Genomic DNA, 23,063 nt, shown 5'->3' with positions numbered 1-23,063 from the left:
TTTCTGGACATTTTGTTGTAATTAACTCATTTGAACTTGTGTTTTCGAATCTGTGATATTATTATTATTCACTAAATGTTTGGTTATTTCGCAGAATTACTGCAGTACGTAGAGGGAAGCATTGTGAAGGCTGAAGAAGACTGTGATTCAGAGTGAGTGGCCGTTTTTATTGTGTTATGAAGCAATCAGCATTTCTCCCTTCAACTGCTGCTGTCAGCTGAGTTTAGCTTAGGCCAAATGTTCATTTCACTGTCACAAAACCCTTCACTATAACCGCTGGCCTTGCAAAGTCTCTTAGTTATCCAGTTTGACAAGGAGTTTTGAAAACACCAAAGCAGGTGTCACATGGCTCGTATTTTAGTCATTTAGAGTTTGAAATGGTATTAATCATGCTATTTTGAAATGAGAACAGTCAGGGCAGCCTTGTCATAGGGTCAATCCTACCCGAAGTGCTCAAGGGTGCATTTCAGAAGATCCTTTGAAACAAAACGGGTTTTATTCGTTTTATTAGTCTTCAATTATCATTCTGAAATTTTAACTGGAATATTGTTATATAATTTCTTTAATTATTGGATATGCGCTATACATTTGTTTTCTGGTATGTATTTATTCATTCATTCATTGTTATTAAAATACTAATTTAATGTATTAAGCATATTTTCTTTTATCTTCATTAAACTGTATATATTATATATATATATATATACATATTTTTTAAGCATATTCTTTCTTCAGTAAACTTTGTGTATTTATACATACGTATACATATGTGTGTTTAATGAATAGTATTAAAATAATATATTAAATTGAAGTAATGTATTATTTCTTCAAAGAAATTTAAAGGTTTTCTTAATTTTCTTAATTCAACTTTAACTGTTCTTAAAGTCTTAACAGTTACAAAAAAATTTTTTACATTATAAAAGAGGTTATCAATGAAAAATCATGTGTAAAGGTACAACGAATGTCCAGTAGTGTCAGCCATTGTGTGATTGTAACATTGACTCCAAATGACAGTTATATTTTTTTACCCCTTTTAACTTCTGAAGCTTTCTCTGTGAAAAGTGCATACTCTTTAAGAGAATATGGCAACTGCATATCACTTCAGAATGAAACACAATCATAAACATGATAATGAGATTCTTCATATTTACATTAGAAGATTATAGACTTACATAATGCTCTTTTTTTCCCTGTAGCCTCACTCAATGGCCACAACCTCCTGTCCTCGGGGCTGCAGTAGAGCGGCGAGGTCAGTAGAGCATCTGGGATAGACAGACAAACCGGGCTCATTCAGAACATCAAGATCGAACTGCACCTATACTGTGGAACATAAGAGACTGAAGATTTGCAGTGTGGTTTGTAGAGGCGGAGCTGAATATCTGTGCAGAAAGCCTTTGTGATATGAACATTTATTGCTCTCAGGTGTTACTGAAAGACACAGAAGACAGTAAGAAGACTTTGAAGGAGGAACTGCAGAAGACGGCTGAGGTAATGCCTGCAGCATCACAAATAAACACATGATTTGTTTAATGTGACATAAATGCCTCAAAATATGCCACCCAAATATTAAGAGTCATGTGAGCAGTTTTAATACATCAACACTTTGTGATGCCCATTTTACCTTACTATATTTGTGTATACCAAATATATACTATCACAACATGACCATCTGAACTTGTTCAAACATTTAAGACATTTCTCCACACGTCATTTTGTGCATTCCCTTATTTCCATGCATATGGCTGAAACAGAAGGCCACAGCCACAGTGGAGGAGAACAAGTCTCTGAAAAGTAAGCTGCAGGTAGCAGAGGCTGTTCAGAAAGAGACCAACAGTGCTGAACAAGACTACGAGGAGGTCATTCAGCTCCTGGAGGCTGAAATCAAAGATCTGAAGAACCAGCTTTCCGGAAAGAAACAGAGAGGCCTGGAGGCTACTAAGGTAAATGTTCCTCATCACATCTCTCTGTTTGCTGAAAAATGATTTATATCATTTTTAAGATGATTTATAAGATGATGCAATGACTGAAAACTTTTGTATACTAGAATGAGTTGGCAGATGTTATTGTTAGCTAGTACAACACAGTCCTGTTAATGATGAACTAGTGTTGTTTTAGTATTTGCATACTATTATGAATTTTGAATTAGCTTTTATTTTTTACATTTTGATTTACATTTTAGTGAATTTGTCATTTTATTAGTTTTTAAAAATATTTCTATATATCTTATATAATTTAAAATGATTTAAACTAAGAAGTGAAACAAAAATATATATAGATATACTTATTTAATAAGTTATTTCTGTTAGTTGCCATGGCAACATTTCTAGTTTTTTTTTTTTTGTGCTTTTCATCAAATATTTATATTTCAGCTTTATTTCCATTAACGAAAATGGTTTTAATAGTTTATGTTTTAGTAAAGGTTTTAAAGCCCATTTTCTTCACAGGAGAATGTGATGGAGCTGAACAGGAGGCTCGCCATCATTGACAGCCAGTTGAGAAGGTCTGAACTCACACGGAAACACCTGGAGATATCCAACAAGAAGCTCCTTGGCTTTGCACAGGTAAACACAAACCACATTTTTTTGACTTAAAGGGATAGTTCACCCAAAAATGCTAATTCTGTCATCATTTACTCACCCTCATGTCATTCCAAACCTGTATGAGTTTCTTTGTTGAACACAAAAGAGAATTTTGGGAACCAAACAGTTGATGGTAGCCATTGTCTTCTATACTATAGAAGACAATGGCTACCATCAACTGCACAATTTTCTTCAGAATACCTTCTTTTATGTTTAATAGAAGAAAGAAAGTCACACAGTTTTGGAATGACATGAGGGTGAGTAAATGATGACAGAATATTCATTTTTGGTTTTAAAGTTCCTTTTAAAGTACACTGTTGTATCTAGATATCAGTGGTGCTTCCAAAACACAAAAAAATATCCAAGTTTAAAATTTGCACTCTGTTTTTACAGAATGTCCACAAAGTTCTCACCAATGCCAGCTTATTTGGGATTGAAAGTGGGTAAGTTTCTCAAGACAAACACTGAAAGTTGTAGTGTCTCACTGTGTCAGAGATCATGACTTATCCTCATCCTACAGGTGCGCACAAGCGTCTCCAGCGACTGACAGCCCCGACACACCCTCCCTGATCCCAGACCCTGCCTGCCAGCTCGCAGCCGAGGCCAAAGAGCTCGTAGATGGTGTCTGCTCACTTTGCACTGAGGATCACAGTAAGTGAGAAATGTGCAAATGTGTCAACAGCTCTGGGCGACTAATCTGAGTGGCTGCTTAAAGCCTCTCTCCTTGAGTCTGATCGTTTGAAACCACATCAGTCTGTTTGAGTGGAGTGTGACTTACATAAACTGGGACATTAAGACAATTTCTGGACATTTTGTTGTAATTAACTCATTTGAACTTGTGTTTTCGAATCTGTGATATTATTATTATTCACTAAATGTTTGGTTATTTCGCAGAATTACTGCAGTACGTAGAGGGAAGCATTGTGAAGGCTGAAGAAGACTGTGATTCAGAGTGAGTGGCCGTTTTTATTGTGTTATGAAGCAATCAGCATTTCTCCCTTCAACTGCTGCTGTCAGCTGAGTTTAGCTTAGGCCAAATGTTCATTTCACTGTCACAAAACCCTTCACTATAACCGCTGGCCTTGCAAAGTCTCTTAGTTATCCAGTTTGACAAGGAGTTTTGAAAACACCAAAGCAGGTGTCACATGGCTCGTATTTTAGTCATTTAGAGTTTGAAATGGTATTAATCATGCTATTTTGAAATGAGAACAGTCAGGGCAGCCTTGTCATAGGGTCAATCCTACCCGAAGTGCTCAAGGGTGCATTTCAGAAGATCCTTTGAAACAAAACGGGTTTTATTCGTTTTATTAGTCTTCAATTATCATTCTGAAATTTTAACTGGAATATTGTTATATAATTTCTTTAATTATTGGATATGCGCTATACATTTGTTTTCTGGTATGTATTTATTCATTCATTCATTGTTATTAAAATACTAATTTAATGTATTAAGCATATTTTCTTTTATCTTCATTAAACTGTATATATTATATATATATATATATACATATTTTTTAAGCATATTCTTTCTTCAGTAAACTTTGTGTATTTATACATACGTATACATATGTGTGTTTAATGAATAGTATTAAAATAATATATTAAATTGAAGTAATGTATTATTTCTTCAAAGAAATTTAAAGGTTTTCTTAATTTTCTTAATTCAACTTTAACTGTTCTTAAAGTCTTAACAGTTACAAAAAATTTTTTTACATTATAAAAGAGGTTATCAATGAAAAATCATGTGTAAAGGTACAATGAATGTCCAGTAGTGTCAGCCATTGTGTGATTGTAACATTGACTCCAAATGACAGTTATATTTTTTTACCCCTTTTAACTTCTGAAGCTTTCCCTGTGAAAAGTGCATACTCTTTAAGAGAATATGGCAACTGCATATCACTTCAGAATGAAACACAATCATAAACATGATAATGAGATTCTTCATATTTACATTAGAAGATTATAGACTTACATAATGCTCTTTTTTTCCCTGTAGCCTCACTCAATGGCCACAACCTCCTCCTGTGAAAAGTGCATACTCTTTAAGAGAATATGGCAACTGCATATCACTTCAGAATGAAACACAATCATAAACATGATAATGAGATTCTTCATATTTACATTAGAAGATTATAGACTTACATAATGCTCTTTTTTTCCCTGTAGCCTCACTCAATGGCCACAACCTCCTGTCCTCGGGGCTGCAGTAGAGCGGCGAGGTCAGTAGAGCATCTGGGATAGACAGACAAACCGGGCTCATTCAGAACATCAAGATCGAACTGCACCTATACTGTGGAACATAAGAGACTGAAGATTTGCAGTGTGGTTTGTACTCTTTTCAAGTGGCTACCAGAGGCCTGAGGTCTACTGATCAAACTCATACTCATTTTTTAAAGCTGTCCGTGTACATATTTAACATGTAGCAGAACTCAGTGTCATGACATAAAGGCAGAAACCAACAAAGGCAATTGAAATCCGAAACACAAATGGCACCATTAACAGCAGTGGTGACTTTGAAATGCTCAAATGTGACTTCAACTGTGTCAGCATGTGCCGTGCGTAACACTTATAGCAGATGAAGCAGTTACCACACACAGTTCTCATTCAGACGGTATATTTCCCCATTTCAACAACTGTAATGAAAACACATGTGACTGTGCAGCTGACCTCTCTATTAGAGTTAGGTATATTATACAGTACATGCATTAGATTTCACTTAGGGATCTTCGGGACAGTCCCCACTCTTCATAATTTGATATGATGCTTATTTGTATCTGTTCTGAGAAATGCTATGACGTTTTGAAGATTTTATATTTTCAGTCCGAATCTTTTATTATTCAGAGACACATAGACACGCTCGCTTCTAAGTATGTGTGCGGTTGCCGTCATAAACCTTGTAAATCTTGCCGTCAATTTCCTCTTCATGTCTGCCGATCATGTCAGTCTACGCTGGGTCACCCACCCATTACGATCAGGTATGGTCTGTTAAGTGCTTTGGGGGGATCCTTCATGGTTTGTTTCAGCTGATGGATGGTAACTTTCCTCCATCTCTGGCTCCTCGGGACTATGATTCTGTTGTTTGGGGGGGGGGGGGGGATTTGCTCATCATGGCACTGGTATCAAGTAATGGGAGTCATATTGCAGTGTTCCACCCTGAATGCATCCATTCAGCTGAACAATGCACATGGATCAGGTTACTGTTTTCATAAGCACACTGTATTCGGCTGTTTTGTCTTGCCATATAGGATCTGCAGTTACTTATATCAATGTGTAATAAACTGGTACCATTCATTTCCTGAGGATAGAGGTGTACGGTTATGCAGATGGGCTGTTGATATTAATAACAGCACATGCTCTACAAATGCTGACATGTAGTCCTGTGATTCAACCAGATTGCATCATATGTGTGGCCTAAATATCTTTCTTTTAATGTTTTTAATTAAAGTCTGAACAAATGTGATGTTTTTGTATTATATGCAGTGGACTTCAGTACAATAGACTTTAAAAATATGTTATTTTCAAATCCACTGTGGTCAACAGACACGCTCATGCTTACGTTTCTGCAGGAATAGTAGTGTATGCGTGCCAGTCTACATTGCTGAGCCAAAGCTGGCTCATCGTACAATATTTAAAAAATTATTTGGCTACCAAGGGCTGCATGCTGACACAATTTTAATGCTTGTGTAATCTGCAACAGCTTGTGTGGGTCTTTTTTTTTTTTTCTTAGATAAGACTACACACATCTGTACAGTTTCTATTAAAGATACATCAATGAATTTGACCTTACAGTAACCTTTTTATGGTAACATGCATAGTCATAGGTTAATCACTTTGTTAGCAGATATATATATATATATATATATACAATTTAAAAGTTTGGGATCAGTAAGGTTTTTTTTAATTGTTTTTAAATTGTCTTTTATTTTGGTCACTAATGCTCACCAAAGCGTTTGGTGATCAAAAATACAGTGAAAACAATAATACTGTGAAATATCATTACAATTTAAAATAACTTTTTTTTAATTTGAATATATATCACTTATTTACTAATAAGCACACACAAGAAAATTAAGGCAAGGACCATTTTGTTAATCTGCAATAATTCAACATTTTATAATTATTACTCTAATTATAATTAAAATGTTACATTTCTGGTGGAAGAAAAGAATACATATTTTATGAGTAATATGTCTCTTAAAAAGTCAACAATTAGATTATATTTTCCACATTTTAATAAAACAGCTAGACCATTTTATTATTTAATGTTAATTAATTTCAAGTTGAATTCAAAACTGTACACAAAAGTACAAATCACTGTGGAGGCTATGACGACAACAGTTAAAATTTCAACAAGTAACATAGAAAACCATATTTAAATGAAGGTATTCTCTGTATGTCAATTTCCTACAGAATAGTTTGTGCAAACAGACACTGGTTTAGTCCGAGCTTAAACTCGTATCATGGGAAGTGACACCAATTTACCATTTCAACACACCACCAGGCAATTCTAACCTCTCAAATCATTTCAGAATAAACTGAAAATCTTACATTTACTCAAAGTGAGAACACACTGAGAATTTCATTACAACTGTCACATCTGTGCTGACAGTTTCTCCTGAAAACAGAAAATACATCTGTCTACTTGATAAACCACCAATGTTTCTATCATTTTACTATTAATATAGCACAAATGTTCAGTAAACACATATTTGTATTTTATGATGCAGTCTTAAAGTGAAGTAGAGAGTTTAGTAAAACTACTGCCAAACACTGGGGTCAGTAATGCTGCTGTGTGAAGGTCAAATTTGTCAAATTTGTGCCATCACAAGCAGTCCCTGAGCGCCCCCTCCTGGTGTGATATTGGGCTGAACAGCCCATCTGTGACCAGCTGATTGCTACAACAGTGGATCAGAAAGGCCTCTGCAGGAAGGAGACAGGGGGAGAGCCAACGCTCCGTGGACTGTGCAGATGAGAGTCATAAGAACCCGGAGTCATGTCCACTACTGAGTCTCCGTGCAGAAAGTCATCTTCTTCCTCCATAGACCCCTGTGAGACAAGATCAAAGTGATATAGGATATTCTCTGAAGAGACTAAACTACTGAGATGAGCCAAAAAGAGTAAAAAAAAAAACTCCATCAATTACAATGTTTCAGTTTTCTTACAGTGGCTTATATATAATATATATATGGACACTTAAATTTGCCTGAATGGGCAGGCAAAAACGCTGAAATCTCTAAACCCTCTTTGTGGCCGCTGAGAATGTGCATCACCTTTCTCACTTCCTTCTTGGGCACATCTATCATACAATCGGATGGCTCCTCCCACGCCTGGTAGATTGGCTCAATGAGTTTTCCAGAGCTGTTGTAAAAAAGAATACATACATAAATGATTTTTAGTGAACTATTTCCAAGGCTGAGTTTAACAGGAATGAGCATGACTTTTTTTACCTTTTCAGGAGATACGGATCAAAAGGGAAGAAGGTATCCAGAGGGTTTGTGTTGGTGGATACCGAGCTGCCGCCCGTTGAACAGCTCACCACTGGCAACAAGTTCCGGTTGTTCCGTTCAATGATGGTGTAACAGAACACGAGCTGGTACTTCCTGCCAACAGATGGGTGAAATTGCCCTCATTTATCATGCTTTTATTTCGTGAAGTTTTTGTAATCTGATGATGGCTCTCTCTGGTGCTGTACCTGGTGATGGCTGCAAACATGTTGGTGACAGCAGGTAGACAGACCCTCAGTGGGTTGAGTTGGCACATCACTATACGCTCGAGATTCAAACCTTGAAGGTACGCCAACCCTGCAGAAGGGTCAAACAAAAAGTCTAGTTTAAAACACATTTGTCAAGTTCAAAAATGTTATAGTTTTATGACACTCAAAATTAACATGCATTTTATTTATTCATCATGAATTATTCATTTAAGGTGTCCTTGTTACAGTTTAATTGTACATTTAAGTACTGAGTGATATTAGTACTATAGCTTTAAGGTTATGATTAGGGTTTGGAGTTAGTTGCATGTAATTATGCATAATTTACTGTAATTACTATAATAAGTATATGTAACGTGTAACATGGACACTATAATAAAGTGTTAGTATTCATTTTAATATAATAAAAAAAATGTTTTGGAGAGTCACACAAGGTTTACACCCTGAACTGACCTTGTCTTGCAGTAAAAAGTATTAAATTATGATTTTTTATTCTTTTTTTCTGCATGTTGGTTGAAGTCAAATCACATGACTTTGATTTGGAAGACAAAAGTTTTTCAAATATTAACAAGCAATGAAGCATTATTGTTAAAATAATTTTTCTAAGAAATTTTTATAAAACATGCCAAACTAAAGGATTTCTTTTCAAGCACTTTGTTCTTTTAACGAGGCTTTTTTCTTGATTATGTTATCAGAATAGATCACTGCAATATTTTTGAATTTCTGACCCCCAAAATAAAAAAAAATGAAATTTAGAAATAAAATACAAATAAACATATTCTAGAAGTGGTGAATTCAGGTCATAGTTTGCATGTTTAACAGACCAGGGCAAAAAAATTGTGTACTTGACAACTTATAAGTTGTATAGTTGACTATACAACTTATAACAACTGAAAAAAACGTTTTAACAACTCAAATGATTTTCACGCTTGTGCTTCATGTATAAACAGGTAAATTCCACATGTACGGACCTTTCTTCATATTGCCCTCCAGAATGGAATTGTGTCTGAAGATGAGCGTGTAAAACACAGCCTGGCAGGCTGTATAAAAGGGGCCGTGCAGATTGACGTCACAGAATGCTTTGGATCCCGAGTCCTGGCTGTTAATATAAAGGTGCAACCAGGGAACCAACAGGTCCAGACAGGCCTTGACTGTCCTGTGGAAGAGAGGAAACTCTACAGAACCAGTTTTGACATGATTTCAAATGATGACAAATACAGGTACCTGTGTCCAATCAAACCCTTTTCTTTTCCAGATAACAACAAAGAGGCATTAATGTTTAATGACTTAATCAAGGTAACAAACCACTGCCAAGAAAGATGATTAAATATTGAACTCCACTGCATTAGATAAGATAAAACTGCATGATAAGGTCACGTACGATACTGGCAAAAACTTGGCTCTTGCCATGAAGCTGCCCATGTATCCAGCAGCAGCCTGTCTCAGGACAGGGGGCTGGTTGGGGGCTTGTAACATCTTCCATAAATGATCCAAAAAAGCTTCAGCCAAACCCTGAAAGGAAAAAAAGAGAGAAAAGTTATGATTTTGCTTGTTTGTTTGAGAATAACAGAGTAGTGGGAACTCACCAGGCGGAAGCTGCACAGGTAGAACATGTAGTACTGCACGTGACAGGAAGCGTGAGTGGGAAGCACCACCTTATCAAACACAGACAGCAGGTCTCTGTACAGAGCTTTGGTTTTCTCAATATCTAATGAGCCTAATGAGATTGAAACAAAAAAAAATAATATATATATATATTTAATTCAGATACAAAGTTAAATTATGAATGCACATATGAATGTTATTTATGAAATATGTTTAATGCCTGTGCATTTTAATGCACTTCTTTACACGAAGGTATAAACATGCTGCCATGTCACAACACAAAAATTACACTTAGACTGCTGTTCAAAAGTTTGGGGTTGGTAAGATCTTTAGATGTTCTTGAAAGTGTTTTATGCTCACCAAGGCTGCATTTGTTTGCTGAAATATACAGTGAAGTATTCGTTTATATACAGTGAAATATTCAAATTTAAAATAACTGTTTTCTATGTAATTTATCCCTGTGATGCAAAGCTGAATTTTCAGCATCATTACTCCAGTCTTCAGTGTCACATGATCCTTCAGAAATCATTCTAATATGCTGATTTGCTGCTCGAGAAATATTTCTTATTACGATCAATGTTAAATACATCTGCTGTGCTGCTTAATATTTTTATGCAAACTGTGATACATTTTTCAGGATTCTTTGATGAATAGAAAGTTCAAAAACAACAGCATTCATTTGAGACCGAATGTATTTAATGCATCCTTGCTAAAAAAAAAAAAAGGATTAATTTCTTTAAAAAAAATAAATAAATTCTTACTGACCCCAAACTTTGGAACAGTAGTATATATTTTTTCTTTCCTATAAAATGACTGAATGTCCTACACGAATTGTGATTAAACATGTTAATGGACCTTAAAAAACAACAACTATGGTTCATAAAATGGTAATGTCCTGACCATTGACATGGCAAATGTCCTTAATATAAGACAGCAGGACAGTCATCATCGTGTCCAGTCTCTCTGCCACAGGATGGACCATCACAGCTCGATCGGGTCTCGATGAATCCAGTGGAGAGTCCTCTTCCTCATCCTGAATAAACCACACAAAATGAGAAATTAAAATGAGTAAGACCTATGACTGCTTAAACATTAAAGGGGTCATATGATGCGATTTCATGTTTTCCTTATCTTTGGAGTGTTAAAAGCAGTTGGTGCATAAAGAAGATCCGTAAAGTCGCAAAGATTAAAATCTCAAACCCAAAGAGACATTCTTTATAAAAGTGAACGCTCAGCCACTGCTTCCTAAAACGCCTCGTTCAAACACGTTCCCACATATCAACGTCACTGTGTGGGAAGATTTCCATAACACCGTCCAAATGTATTCGCAAAGAAAGAAGGCGTCACTTTGATTCGCTCTGTAGTGTTGTTTGCTGCCGCCGTCGTGGAGACGATGTGTTTCATTACGAAAGCCAAACTGCTTTGTTTTTTCTTCCAAAGAGGACACAACTAGAAATCAGTGGTTAAGTTTTATTTACAACACTGTTCCAGAACACTTCAACCCAAATATTCGAGTGTGTGCAGCGCATTTTACAGAGGAAAGTTTCCTGAACCTGTAAGAGGCGTAACATTTCCGTCACACGCTTGAGGTATTCGGCCAATCACAACGCACTGGATAGCTGGCCAATCACAGCACACCTTGCTTTTCAGACCGACGAGCTTTGTAAAAATCGTCACGTTTCAGAAAGGCGGGGCATAGAGGAGAAACAATAATGTACAGTATGTGGAAAATAATGTGTTTTTTTAACCTTAAACCGCATAAACACATTTCATTACACCAAATACACAAAATAATGTTCTTTTTAGCAACATCATATGACCCCTTTAAAGAAAAGACTACGATATAAGTCACCCCTGAATTAAGGCTTAATTTGATTCTTCATACAAACCTGTTATATAAATATAAGTTGTGTCAACTACTTTTATGATGCTTTTGGAAGCTTGAAAGCTCCAGTCCTCATTCACTGCATGCAAAAGCGTGACTACAGTACATTCTTCTAGATTTCACTGAAGAAAGAATTCAAGTTGTACATGTTTGGAACGACATGAGTATGATGACTTTCCATTTCTGGATGAACTATCCCTTTAAATTTGTCCCACTGAGTATGCTCTGCATTCTATGCGTTTGGCTTTGTTGTTTTCTGAAGTGTTTTGGACTCACCATGTCAAAGAGGCAGTCATCCTGTGATACTCCATTAGCATCTTGCTGAGCTCCACTTTCCACTTCTTCAATCTCACTCCGTGGTGCACTAACCTAAAAGTCAAAAACAGCCATCAAACATCTGCACAGTTGCAAATATATCAGTACAGTTACTAAACACAAGTCACTTACATCTAGTGTGAGCATCTTGCTGATGATGAGCTCTAAGATGTCTCTCCTCAAGTCAGGGATGTAGACGGACACTCTCAACAGGTTGTGCACGTAACACTCCTGTGTGGACAGACAACACGGCCTCAGTACAATCACATTCACACATGTAATGACGTTACTCCAGTACTGGATGTAAATGCTGTGGGGAACCTCTCCACATAACTCACAAGTGTTCTGGAGGATTTCTGCACAAAAGGGAACTTATCAGAAAGGATTGGCATCAGGAATCGACTGGTTCTGAAAGAACAAGAAAAGTGTTTATTAGTGACTGCTAAACTAAATCAATAAACCGATAAACTCCGCTATGCTTTTGGAGGTTTTGTAAGACACTCACGATGGAACATATCTTGCAATCAGCTGCAAGGCTTGATGACACTGATCAAATGTCCTCGGGAGATCTGTGTGAATTTAAAAAATAATGAATAATGGTGTAAGGTATAAGGTATATTAGTGGCATACTGATATGATTTCATTGATCGATGACAGGAATGGTTAATGGCTGATATACAATCAATGACAGCAAAATAAGACATACACTACCATTCAAAAGTTTGGTGTCAGTAAGATATTTTAATTAAATTTTTTTTTTTACGAAATATTGTATGCTCACCGAAGCCACATTTATTTAAACAAATCATTAAAACAGTAATATTGCGTTACTCCAGTACTGGATGTAAATGCTGTGGGGAACCTCTCCACATAACTCACAAGTGTTCTGGAGGATTTCTGCACAAAAGGGAACTTATCAGAAAGGATTGGCATCAGGAATCGACTGGTTCTGAAAGAACAAGAAAAGTGTTTATTAGTGACTGCTAAACTAAATCAATAAACCGATAAACTCCGCTATGCTTTTGGAGGTTTTGTAAGACACTCACGATGGAACATATCTTGCAATCAGCTGCAAGGCTTGATGACACTGATCAAATGTCCTCGGGAGATCTGTGTGAATTTAAAAAATAATGAATAATGGTGTAAGGTATAAGGTATATTAGTGGCATACTGATATGATTTCATTGATCGATGACAGGAATGGTTAATGGCTGATATACAATCAATGACAGCAAAATAAGACATACACTACCATTCAAAAGGTTGGTGTCAGTAAGATCTTTTAATTATTTTTTTTTTTTTTACGAAATATTGTATGCTCACCGAAGCCACATTTATTTAAACAAAACATTAAAACAGTAATATTGTGAAACATTATTATAATTCTGAACAACTGTTTTCTATTTTAATACATTTTAAAATGTATTTTATTCCTGTGGTGGCAAAGCTGCCATTACTCGAGTCTTCAGTGTCACATGATCCTTCAGAAATCATTCTAATATGCTGATCATGAAAAAGTATTTCTTATTATTATCAATGCTGAAAGCAGTTATTTTTTTGTGAAAACCATGATCCACTTTTTAGGATTTTTGATTAATAGAATGCTCAAAAGAACAGCATTAATTAAAAAAATACAAAAACTTTGTAGCATTACCAATGTCTTTACTATTCATTTATTGAGTACTTGCTGAATAATTTATTTTAAAAAATCTAACCCCAAACTTGTGAATGGTAGTGTATACAACACTGAGATAAAACATATGCTTATTTAACAATATCTAAACAAAATGGCCAATAAGATTAGTCTAAACAACAGATTAGTTATTCTGGTTGGCTGCTATATTGGTCTGTAAACTTTAGTCAAGGTAAACAACATATTGGATTTTACCCAAATGAACAACAATGCTGTGAGGGATAAAAATCACAGTCTGTTTTATGAGTGTGTATGTATGTTTGTTTATGCAACAAGTCTATCCTGACTAAGGTCCACCACCAGGGTAGATCATAAAAGCTGGTATATGACCGTGCATATAATTAATCAACAAAAACAACAGTCAACAACACAAATTAAATTACAAAACAAAAGCAGTTGATATTAAAAAACAAAACAAAAAAGTACACCAACTTTCATCTTCGTCATCAGAATCTGAAATATCCACATTTCCTTCCTGGATTCTTATTCTTTCTGGAAGAAGAAAAAAAAGTGTTATTTTAAGTCACCTGAACAATGTGAATGGAGTGAAGCAATACTATAATATATCTTACTTGGTGCAAAATTAGAGACGACCATTCTGAGACAGGCTCTGAGATAAACTGTCTGGGCCGACACCAGGTTACTCAGAAAAGCTAGATATTCTTCCACCACAGCCTGACTGCGACCGAGCCATGGCAGCTTCTGTATGGGGAAACATTTCTTTCATTAATGCACAGCGAAACTGACCTGACGGCTTTTGTTTATCATTTGACACATTGGTGTTTCACTCACCAAAACAACATATATTAATTGCTCATGATCTTTGCCAAGTTGAGTGACACAGGTCCTGAATTCCTGCAACCAGCTGATAATTTGAGCATCCTACAATAACATACAAAAAAAGTGAGAAAGAACATTTCTAATTGCACATGTTTGAAACACAAAGTCCAGGATTCCCACACCAATCATGTCCCAGGACTGAATAAGGATTTTCAAACATCATTTTGATTCAGACGGATTCATGAGTCGGTTTGATGAATTCAATGAAAAGTAACTCGGCAACATCTAACCAATGAAAGACTTTATTCACTTTATAGTATCCATAACATCTAAGGTTTTTATGTTCCATGATTTTTTACAGGTCTTGACAACACAGTGTGGAAACCTTGAAATCAAGATTAAAACAATACTTGCCTTAATATCAGGATCTGAGAGTTGATGTTTTATCAATTCATAATCACTTGTGTCGCCCTGTAGACGTCACATCAGAGACGTAAGGACATGTTTTACAGACAGTGGCATTTATTAGCTTTATACTGTACTTACAATCTGACCCAACTCACCTTTTGTAGTTTAGCTAATGTATTGGAAACTGTGCCTCCAAAACGCACAGTTTTCTTTGGAGGTGTATTGAGGAAATCTCTGTCCTCAATTTCCATCATCACAAATAGTTTTAATCTGCGAACTGATAAACAAAACGTTAAAATCAACGACACCTAACAAACGCCAACAAAGTCTACTTAAAAATTCATTCTGGAACGATATCCGTTGCATCCACACACACAAGAAAAGATATACAATTAACACATAAAAGCTGTATGAAGATAAACCGGATACTTACAGGCAGTGTTGGGCAAGTTACTTCCAAAATGTAATACATTATATATTACTAGTTACTCTTTTGAAAGTAATTAGTTACATTACAATATTACTGTCTCTGAATTGTAATGCGTTACACTACTTTTGAGTTACTTTTACCAAAATATCCACATTAGTATTATAAAATGCCAAAATGTAGTTTATTGCTCCTCATTCTACACCCAATGGAGGGTAATGTGGTAGGTCTATATAGCATACAATTATAAAATCATATTTAGATACCGGTATGTAGGTCTACATTAATGTTACGTTGTAGTTTAGGTTAAGCACAGATAAGCACAACCCACATTCATAATAATAATAAATAACACCAGTAAATAAAGCGAAATGTTATAATGTACAAACAATAAACACAATACCTAGCCATATAGGCTATTTTGAACGGTTTCTGAAGAAAACAAGAATGAAAAATATAAGTTGCTAAACAAGCCCAAACGAATAGGCGAAACTGAAAGCAAACAGCGTTCTCGCGCAGCCTACCTCTCTCATTCGGCATTAATCCATTAAATGTGTCCATATTTGCGATGTATTTGAATGCTAAACTATTCTTTATTATGTAAACATCCTCGTCACATGAGCTAATGTGTGTTTGGCCCGAGCTCAGGCTGAACGGCACGGATTGGACGCAGCATGCACTATTTAAATGAACCAGTGTAAGCTATACGTTTGGTTGAGTATTTTATTCTGATCATAAACAGGCTGCAACGTTTGCGATGCTGTAGGCCTGTGTGTGCGCGTGAGGCGCCGGCGCCATCGAACAGCGGAAACAAACAACGACAAAAACTCCGTCACGTTTGGTCATACAGATCATTAGAAACTGCAGTGTTTACTTTTATTTCTGTCATCTCGGTTTGCTTTCCGTGGACTTTTGTAGAGCGCCGCGCCACACAAATAGCCTATGAACCAAACTCAGCAGCATATCTCTGTCTTTTCCTTTCGTTTGGTTAATTAGGCTAAGTCAAATATTTCGCATATTCATTCATTTTATATATAGACTGTGATTTAATAAGAACATTTACTTTTTAGTAAAACTTAATTTTTGTTGCTTGTCTGCGCTCGCCCGCCGCATTTTTTTAGTGTTAGTGGCACCAGTCCAGTGTTTCCAGGTTTTACTCGTGCTGTTTCTCCATGTTGAGTTTGGTGTCGCACATATTGCTAAGCATTCTTATCCTTTTCTCCGATCAACTGAAAATAACAGGAGTGTGTCCATCTCACACATGTAGAATCCGTCTCTGCAGTCATCTCAACCATTTAATTCCAGCAACAGGAAACAGATTAACTATTTTACCCGCGGTATTTTTTCTCTGGTGCTGTTTTGCGGTGTTGGTAAATTCACCACTTAATTTTGCGTTAAAATATGTTGTTTAACTTGCATTACTGAGATTGTAACGAGTAATAATATTACCCACATTTTATTAGTACTGCGTAATAATACAGCAAAAAGTAATATACTACTGTAATATTATTACTTTTGTAATGCGTTACTCCCAACACTGCTTATAGGCATGCGCGTAGTTATTAAACGGACTACATCACGCGAGTTAATAGATCACAACTTACCAAATAATGTTTATTCAAAAAAAGTCTATAATTAAATCAGGCATTATAAGTGAGCTATAGAAATAGTCACATGCGTTCCACGCCGAGCTCTGCACGACCGGAAGCGCTGTATTGTTGTTACGGAAGTAGCGTGTTTAGTTCAGTTGCGTTCAGGAAATGAACGTTCTGCCACCTAGTGGTTTGAAGTGTAATGACTCGATTAATGCTTGTTTTGCATATTAGGGCCTGATCAGGACCAAGGGCCGCTTGGTGGATAGAGAGATGGAGCAGGTACGTATTATACACAACTGAGCATACTACTATTGGTTTATCGGGAGCACCGGGAGGATTCCCGGTGGGCCGGTCTATTTTTGGCAGCGAGGGCCGGTCTTGTCATGCCACAGGGGTTGAAATATGGATGCCCGTATTTTAAGGCATCAAAGATGAAAGCTATAACACAGTTTGTCCCGTATTCGCAGGCATACGGCAAATGACCACCAGACCATATGAATAACAAATTCTCAATAGATAATTAATCATTCTATTGCGCAAATCATTGTTGTATTTGTGAACGTAGGCGTTCGAGGAAGGCTTTAAGACCAAGCGGAATCCTCTGCCGGCTGCTCCCGCTTGACTCGCGCTCACCGTCCGCGTTTTGATTTTGCCAAATCAGTTTGGGCGAATGCAAACAACTTATTGATCATGAATCCAGCATCTACCTGAGGGATGTCTTTCACTATTGTAAGTTAACGCTGTTAAATAGAGAAGAAGAAAAAAATACAATTTTAAAAATGCTTCTAGCGTATTCTGAAACTTATACCTCATTATATTGAAGTACAAATCCAAGCACCAGAAGCAGCCCACACTCTCAAATGTTTCTTTAATTGAAAAATATGCATTTAATTCATTCATAGGCTATATGGTTGCACTAATATTTTAGTTCAAAAATGTAAGTGCCATTGTTTAAAAAATGCTTTATTGACTGACGTTTCATAGACGTTCAGTTGTTATGCTTTCAAATGTCATGCCATTTGTATGTAGGCTATGTAATTTCACAGTATTTTCACCTCCTAAATTACTGCACTACTTGTGCAGTCACTATTCTATAATGGTACAATTTACTCAGGCCGATGACATTTTTTTTATGACATTAAAAAATTATTTTTTTACTCTTTTTTTTTTTGTTTTGTTTTTATGTGATTATTACTGAACACACATTTACATACATTATGGTACAGTACAAATATTTTGAGCCTCCATTATTCTGTCCCTTATTTTGTTATAAAGAATCACAATTGTCCCTTATTTTCCATTTCTGAAGTTAATTGGCAATTATCTGTTGACTCCTCCGACAGCGGCACCTTGCTCTGAAAAAAATGTCAGATGTTGGAGATATGCGAGCAAAAAATTATAAAAATGGATGATAGAAAGCCTAAAGACGGCGCTGAAAAGGCCAGTATAAAAAAAAAAGCTCTAGAAAAATACAATGAATTACAAGGCTGTAGAGAACAGTGCACTATTGCAGACTGCAGACTTTTATACACTGGTTTTAATTATATTGTTTTAATAGCTATAGGCCTAGTCAGTCGTGAACTAAAGTGGGCCGGTCTAACTAAGGCATGCAACCCCAGGGCTGAAAATTAGTGTAACTCCGGCCCTGTAACTGAGTGTTGAATGTTAAGCCTGGTCTGTATACATACTGTATACAAAATGCTTACATTGTAAATGCAGTAAAATAATTATATACTCTTTAGGCTACATTACTCTTTTTATGTAAGAAATTAATGTGGGATGTGAAATATTTATCTGAGGTTTTGGTAAATAAAAAAAAGACCCACTGTATCTTCTTTCATGTTCCACAGAAGAAAGTCCTACAAGTTTGAAATGGCATGAAGGTGAGTAAATGATGACAGAATTTTCTTTTTGGGGTGAACTATACCTTTAATATTGTTTTCTTAATAGGCTACAGTATTTTTGTAAAATTTGTGAGAAATCAAACAATAATTGGTGGACTCTTTATTGAAGACCACTGGCACATAAGATTTGAGAATTTTGTTTTGGTATTGTCATGAAAAGAATGTCACAATACAAATGTTCTTTCATAAGATTTGCCCTGTTGAACAATACAGTCTTAAGTGAAATGATCTTTTACAGTAAATGATCTTTTCCAGATTCTTTGGTTAGCTTAATTGTTCAATCAATAGTTTCAAACAGATAATTTAAAAAAAAAATAGTGTCAATGTATGAATGCATCTGAAACTGCATAAAAGGCACCTGAGATCCACCTGAAAGCTGCATATAAATATCTAGAAAACTGTTGTGAATAAAAGAGGACACTGTCGCCACACTGTCACTGCCACCCATCCGGTTCATTTACACTGCTGCTTGTAAATTGGTATAAGCAAACAAAGATAAGAGGAAGCAAACCTAATGACACTTCTCAATGTCCAAAGGTTGTACAGTAGAGATGAGATTCGATAAAAGCAGGACACTAGAACATGTCTGGGTTACAATCCCGTTGGTCGAAACTCACATATAAAACAGACTATTAAATGTCGGAAAATACATAATTGTATTTATTTTGTCATACAGCCATTCTTGTCAGTGCATAATCTCAAAATAGTGTAGTATAAAGCATGAAACACAAAATCAATCAAATCAACATAGTACAAAACATAATTCAGTTGTAAACATTTTCAATAAAAACACCAAAGTCAAAAAAAATTATATTTCAACAGGAGAGAAAAACAAAAGTCCGCTTAGGCAGTGCCATATGGTTGAATATCCTCTTCTGTAACCTGTTAAAATAAAACAAGACTTTTTTAAATTTTTGTCATTTAAAAGGTCTCTTTCTCTCTCTTGTGTGTATTTGTTCTATTATTTTATCGTACTGTCTGTGTCTATCTATATTATTTAGCCTATTGAATCCACTTGGAAAACATAATGAATGTATGCGTTTTCATACACTTTTCATATACAGTTTATAAATACTCAGTTTTGCTATTTTACATAACATTGTGCAAATTATGAGTCAGGCCTATAACATGTAGTAAAACAATCTTCATATAGTACGTTAGCAGGGTGAATCCTCTTAAATATGAAGATTCATCTGTTATACTTTAGACTGTAAGTCTCCATTGTTTATATGAGCTATTGTAGGTTTCATGGTTGATGTTTAACAGAGTGATCTGCCCTTACTTATGATGCAAATACTTCCTCAAAGTCACTTCATTGACATGTTTCCTTTCTCTCTCTATGAGCAGCTTTTTTGTCATGCCAATTATTAAATCAAAAATAAGTAGAAACACAGTCATAAAGCATTTTTTTAAAAACTTGTTTGAAACATTTCATCAAACATTCATTGATAAACTGGTGAAGTTGGCATTGTTATTACCATAATTAGACAACCAGACGTAATGAAATGGTATTAACCTGTACGTGATGGTTCATATGGCCTGTGTTTCTGTTCTGAGAGTCTGTCCTCCGGTCACTGTCGCAGACACAGTGCTCACATTATCCTGAGAGGTCATTGCAAAAGCCACTGGTACCTGACTGCCATCTCTTCTGTGCTTTGCTTGACTGGCCACTGCACCTTGACCACGGGGCCCCCCATTTCTCCTGAGAGAGTTTCTGATTCCGCTCGAGAGGCGGCTGGAGAACCTCCTGACAACCCCTGCCAAACCCCTGCCCTTCTTCAGCAACCCCACATCATCCTCAAGCTCCTCGGGGGGCACCTCAATATTACCCGTGTACCAGAAAACCCACCAAATGAGACTCAGGAAAATGATGATGGCTCCTGCATATATCAAAAAGTCGTAGAAAAACAAGTCTCCAAACACGCCGAGCAATAATACGACGAGACCAAGAACGTCGAAAGCCACCGCAAGCCAGAACGCGCAAGAACAACGCCCGAGACCGCCCGGCGCTGCCTCCATCGTCAAGCTGTTTTTACTGTTACCTTTGGTCGTTTGGGACTGTTGAACTGCTTTTTTGAAAATAGCAGCTGTCTACATTAAGACTATAGAAGGGTTTCCGGTTGTTTCATAGGTAAGCGGCGCGAAGGAAGGATCTCTCCGTTACCACTTCACCTGGAAGGGAGTGGCATAGAGCGGTGGGTGCGTCTTAAATACAGACTCACCTAGATACAGTACACCTGAGCTGTGCTGCCCCGAGTGTCCGACACAACACTAGCACTTCAGGTATGCGGAATATAAACACTTGCTGTACAGTGTACCTTCAATTGACGGGTTTTGTTTTATATTTTCAGTTTTTTTGGAGTAACAAAAACATACACTGAAAATAATTTGGTGTGGAAAACATTTAACTCAAAAATTGCTAGAAAATTTCACAATTTATATAGAAAGAATGTGCAAGTAATTTGTAACTATTTACAATTGTTTACAGTAGTAGCCTATCAGAATGGTTTTAGAATTTTTCTCTCATCTTTTTTTGGATGGCAGTGCTGGTTTTCTAAGATACCAGATGTTCAGGGAAAATTGAGTTTTGTAGTAACAATGACTATGTAATAAAACAAAATGTAGGCGATATTAACAATATATTAATAACATTACAATTATAATACATAAATGTGGTAAGTTTGTATAATTTGAATTTGTTTTAAAATGATAGTTGTATTTGTATATGATAAATACTATATAATATTATTATACAAATATAAAATATTTGTATTTGATTATTCATTCACTTATTTACCTTATTTATTTTTGACAGTAGCTTGGCTATACCAAAATATGTAATGAAAATGTAAGGTTTAGGGAAGATCTTGGGTAAAACCTTATCTGGGCCATGTTACTCAAAAGATCTTTACAATAAACTTGCTCACAGTGCTTTTGGGAAATGCAACCCTGGACTGTCTTTTTATATCCAAAAACTCAAAAGCTAAAAAAAGAAGAAGAAAAAAAAGATGAAATCTAGAAATGTGCACACATTTAGAACATAAACACATTTCAGTGGTCTTCAACCTTTTTGACTGGATGGCCTCTCATTATCCAAGACAATATTTTAAGGTCCCCATGTAGACTTCTGGTACTTCTGCTGTAGTGACAAGGTGTCTTGTTTTCAAACATTTTAATTTACAGAATGTCAATATATTAACTATAATAATTACATTAAAATTATATGAATATATTTATGTGACTTTTCCACATTGTGATTTATAGGACAAGGTATTAAAATGATCTTTAACTCAGAACTATGGCAATTTCTTCAGTTTCAGTTAGCTGACATACAGAAGAAATATCTATATATTTATTAAAGAAATTTCCTTGACTTTTAAAATGTATTAATTAAAAATTCGTGCCAGTTTTCATCTTGATTTTTAGTTTGACCTTATTTTTAAGCATTTTACATCATCTTGAGGCCTCCTCGGAAGTTTGCTCAGACTCCCTTTGTGGGCTCCAGCTGCCTGGTTGAGAACTACTGCACATTTAGCACATTTGAAAATAAGAAAAAATAATTTTCTTAAATCCTCGAGTTCAAGTTCGTTTTTTAAATATATAAATGCAGTAACAGCCATATCACCCTGGAGCCCAAGACTGGTTGCCCACTGAAGCTAAACAGGGTTCAGCCTGGTCAGTACCTGGATGGGAGACCTCCTGGGAAAACTAGGTTGCTGTTGGAAGAGGTGTTAGTGAGGCCAGCAGGGGGTGCTCACCCTGTGTTCTGTGTGGGTCCTAACACCCCAGTATAGTGACGGGGACACTATACTGTCAAAAAGCATTGTCTTTCGGATGAGACGTTAAACCGAGGGCCTAACTTTCTGTGGTCATTAAAAAAAAAATCCCATGGCACTTCTTATAAAGAGTAGGGATGTAACCCTGGTGTCCTGGCCAAATTCCCTCCACTGGCCCTTGTCTCTCATGGCCTCCTAATAATCCCCATCCACTTGATTGGCTCTGTGACTCTCTCTCTCCTCTCCACCTGTAGCTGGTGAGTGGTGAGCGCACTGGCACCGGTGTCCTGTGGCTGCCGTTGCATCATCCAGGTGGATGCTGCACAATGGTGGTGAATGAGGAGATGCCCCCTGACAATGTAAAGCGCTTTGAGTGCCTAGAAAAG

At 36.2% G+C, this 23,063-nt stretch overlaps 2 protein-coding genes across 3 annotated transcripts in view; one reads left to right on the top strand and one right to left on the bottom strand.

Moving 5' to 3' along the window:
- The window catches only part of LOC107590432 (uncharacterized), a 35,730-nt gene extending 29,415 nt beyond the window's left edge, over positions 1 to 6,315 (top strand). Inside the window, exons 20-28 of the mRNA XM_016279175.1 lie at positions 95 to 152; positions 1,197 to 1,249; positions 1,364 to 1,488; positions 1,752 to 1,940; positions 2,445 to 2,561; positions 2,973 to 3,022; positions 3,100 to 3,230; positions 3,474 to 3,531; positions 4,746 to 6,315. Coding sequence (XP_016134661.1) covers positions 95 to 152; positions 1,197 to 1,249; positions 1,364 to 1,488; positions 1,752 to 1,940; positions 2,445 to 2,561; positions 2,973 to 3,022; positions 3,100 to 3,230; positions 3,474 to 3,531; positions 4,746 to 4,806 — 842 coding nt within the window. The 3' untranslated portion in view covers positions 4,807 to 6,315. The remainder of the gene's footprint in view (positions 1 to 94; positions 153 to 1,196; positions 1,250 to 1,363; positions 1,489 to 1,751; positions 1,941 to 2,444; positions 2,562 to 2,972; positions 3,023 to 3,099; positions 3,231 to 3,473; positions 3,532 to 4,745) is intronic.
- A 425-nt stretch (positions 6,316 to 6,740) lies between these two features.
- On the bottom strand, positions 6,741 to 17,132 carry LOC107590381 (RNA polymerase I-specific transcription initiation factor RRN3-like). 2 transcript variants are annotated; one of them, XM_016279099.1, is made up of 18 exons: positions 17,007 to 17,132; positions 15,131 to 15,252; positions 14,982 to 15,038; positions 14,580 to 14,669; positions 14,360 to 14,489; positions 14,220 to 14,279; positions 13,141 to 13,204; positions 12,974 to 13,043; positions 12,227 to 12,325; positions 12,056 to 12,148; positions 10,795 to 10,927; positions 9,876 to 10,006; positions 9,671 to 9,801; positions 9,261 to 9,445; positions 8,272 to 8,380; positions 8,027 to 8,179; positions 7,850 to 7,937; positions 6,741 to 7,625 (listed from the first exon to the last, which is right to left on the bottom strand). In XM_016279099.1, exons 2-18 carry the CDS (start codon positions 15,227 to 15,229, stop codon positions 7,488 to 7,490), a joined length of 1,830 nt encoding a protein of 609 aa, XP_016134585.1. In that variant the 5' UTR covers positions 15,230 to 15,252; positions 17,007 to 17,132; the 3' UTR covers positions 6,741 to 7,487. The 2 variants fall into 2 exon arrangements, with proteins under 2 accessions (XP_016134585.1, XP_016134586.1); XM_016279100.1 differs by having other exon boundaries at positions 17,077 to 17,119.
- Between the last annotated feature and the right edge of the window lie 5,931 nt (positions 17,133 to 23,063).

This window comes from Sinocyclocheilus grahami, unplaced genomic scaffold, assembly GCF_001515645.1.
Source record: "Sinocyclocheilus grahami isolate Dianchi unplaced genomic scaffold, SAMN03320097.WGS_v1.1 scaffold127.1, whole genome shotgun sequence".
Lineage (NCBI taxonomy): Eukaryota > Metazoa > Chordata > Actinopteri > Cypriniformes > Cyprinidae > Sinocyclocheilus > Sinocyclocheilus grahami.
The sequence above is the reverse complement of the archived record's forward strand: the minus strand, read 5'-3'. Positions and strand labels throughout refer to the sequence as shown.

Coding starts and splice junctions, on each gene's coding strand:
- LOC107590381 (XM_016279099.1), bottom strand. CDS start 15,229: ATGATGGAAATTGAGGACAGAGATTTCCTCAATACACCTCCAAAGAAA. Junction 12,149..12,226: donor GCAAGATGCTCACACTAGAT/GTAAGTGACTTG, acceptor TTTGACTTTTAG/GTTAGTGCACCACGGAGTGA. Junction 10,007..10,794: donor GGACATTTGCCATGTCAATG/GTCAGGACATTA, acceptor CAATCTCATTAG/GCTCATTAGATATTGAGAAA.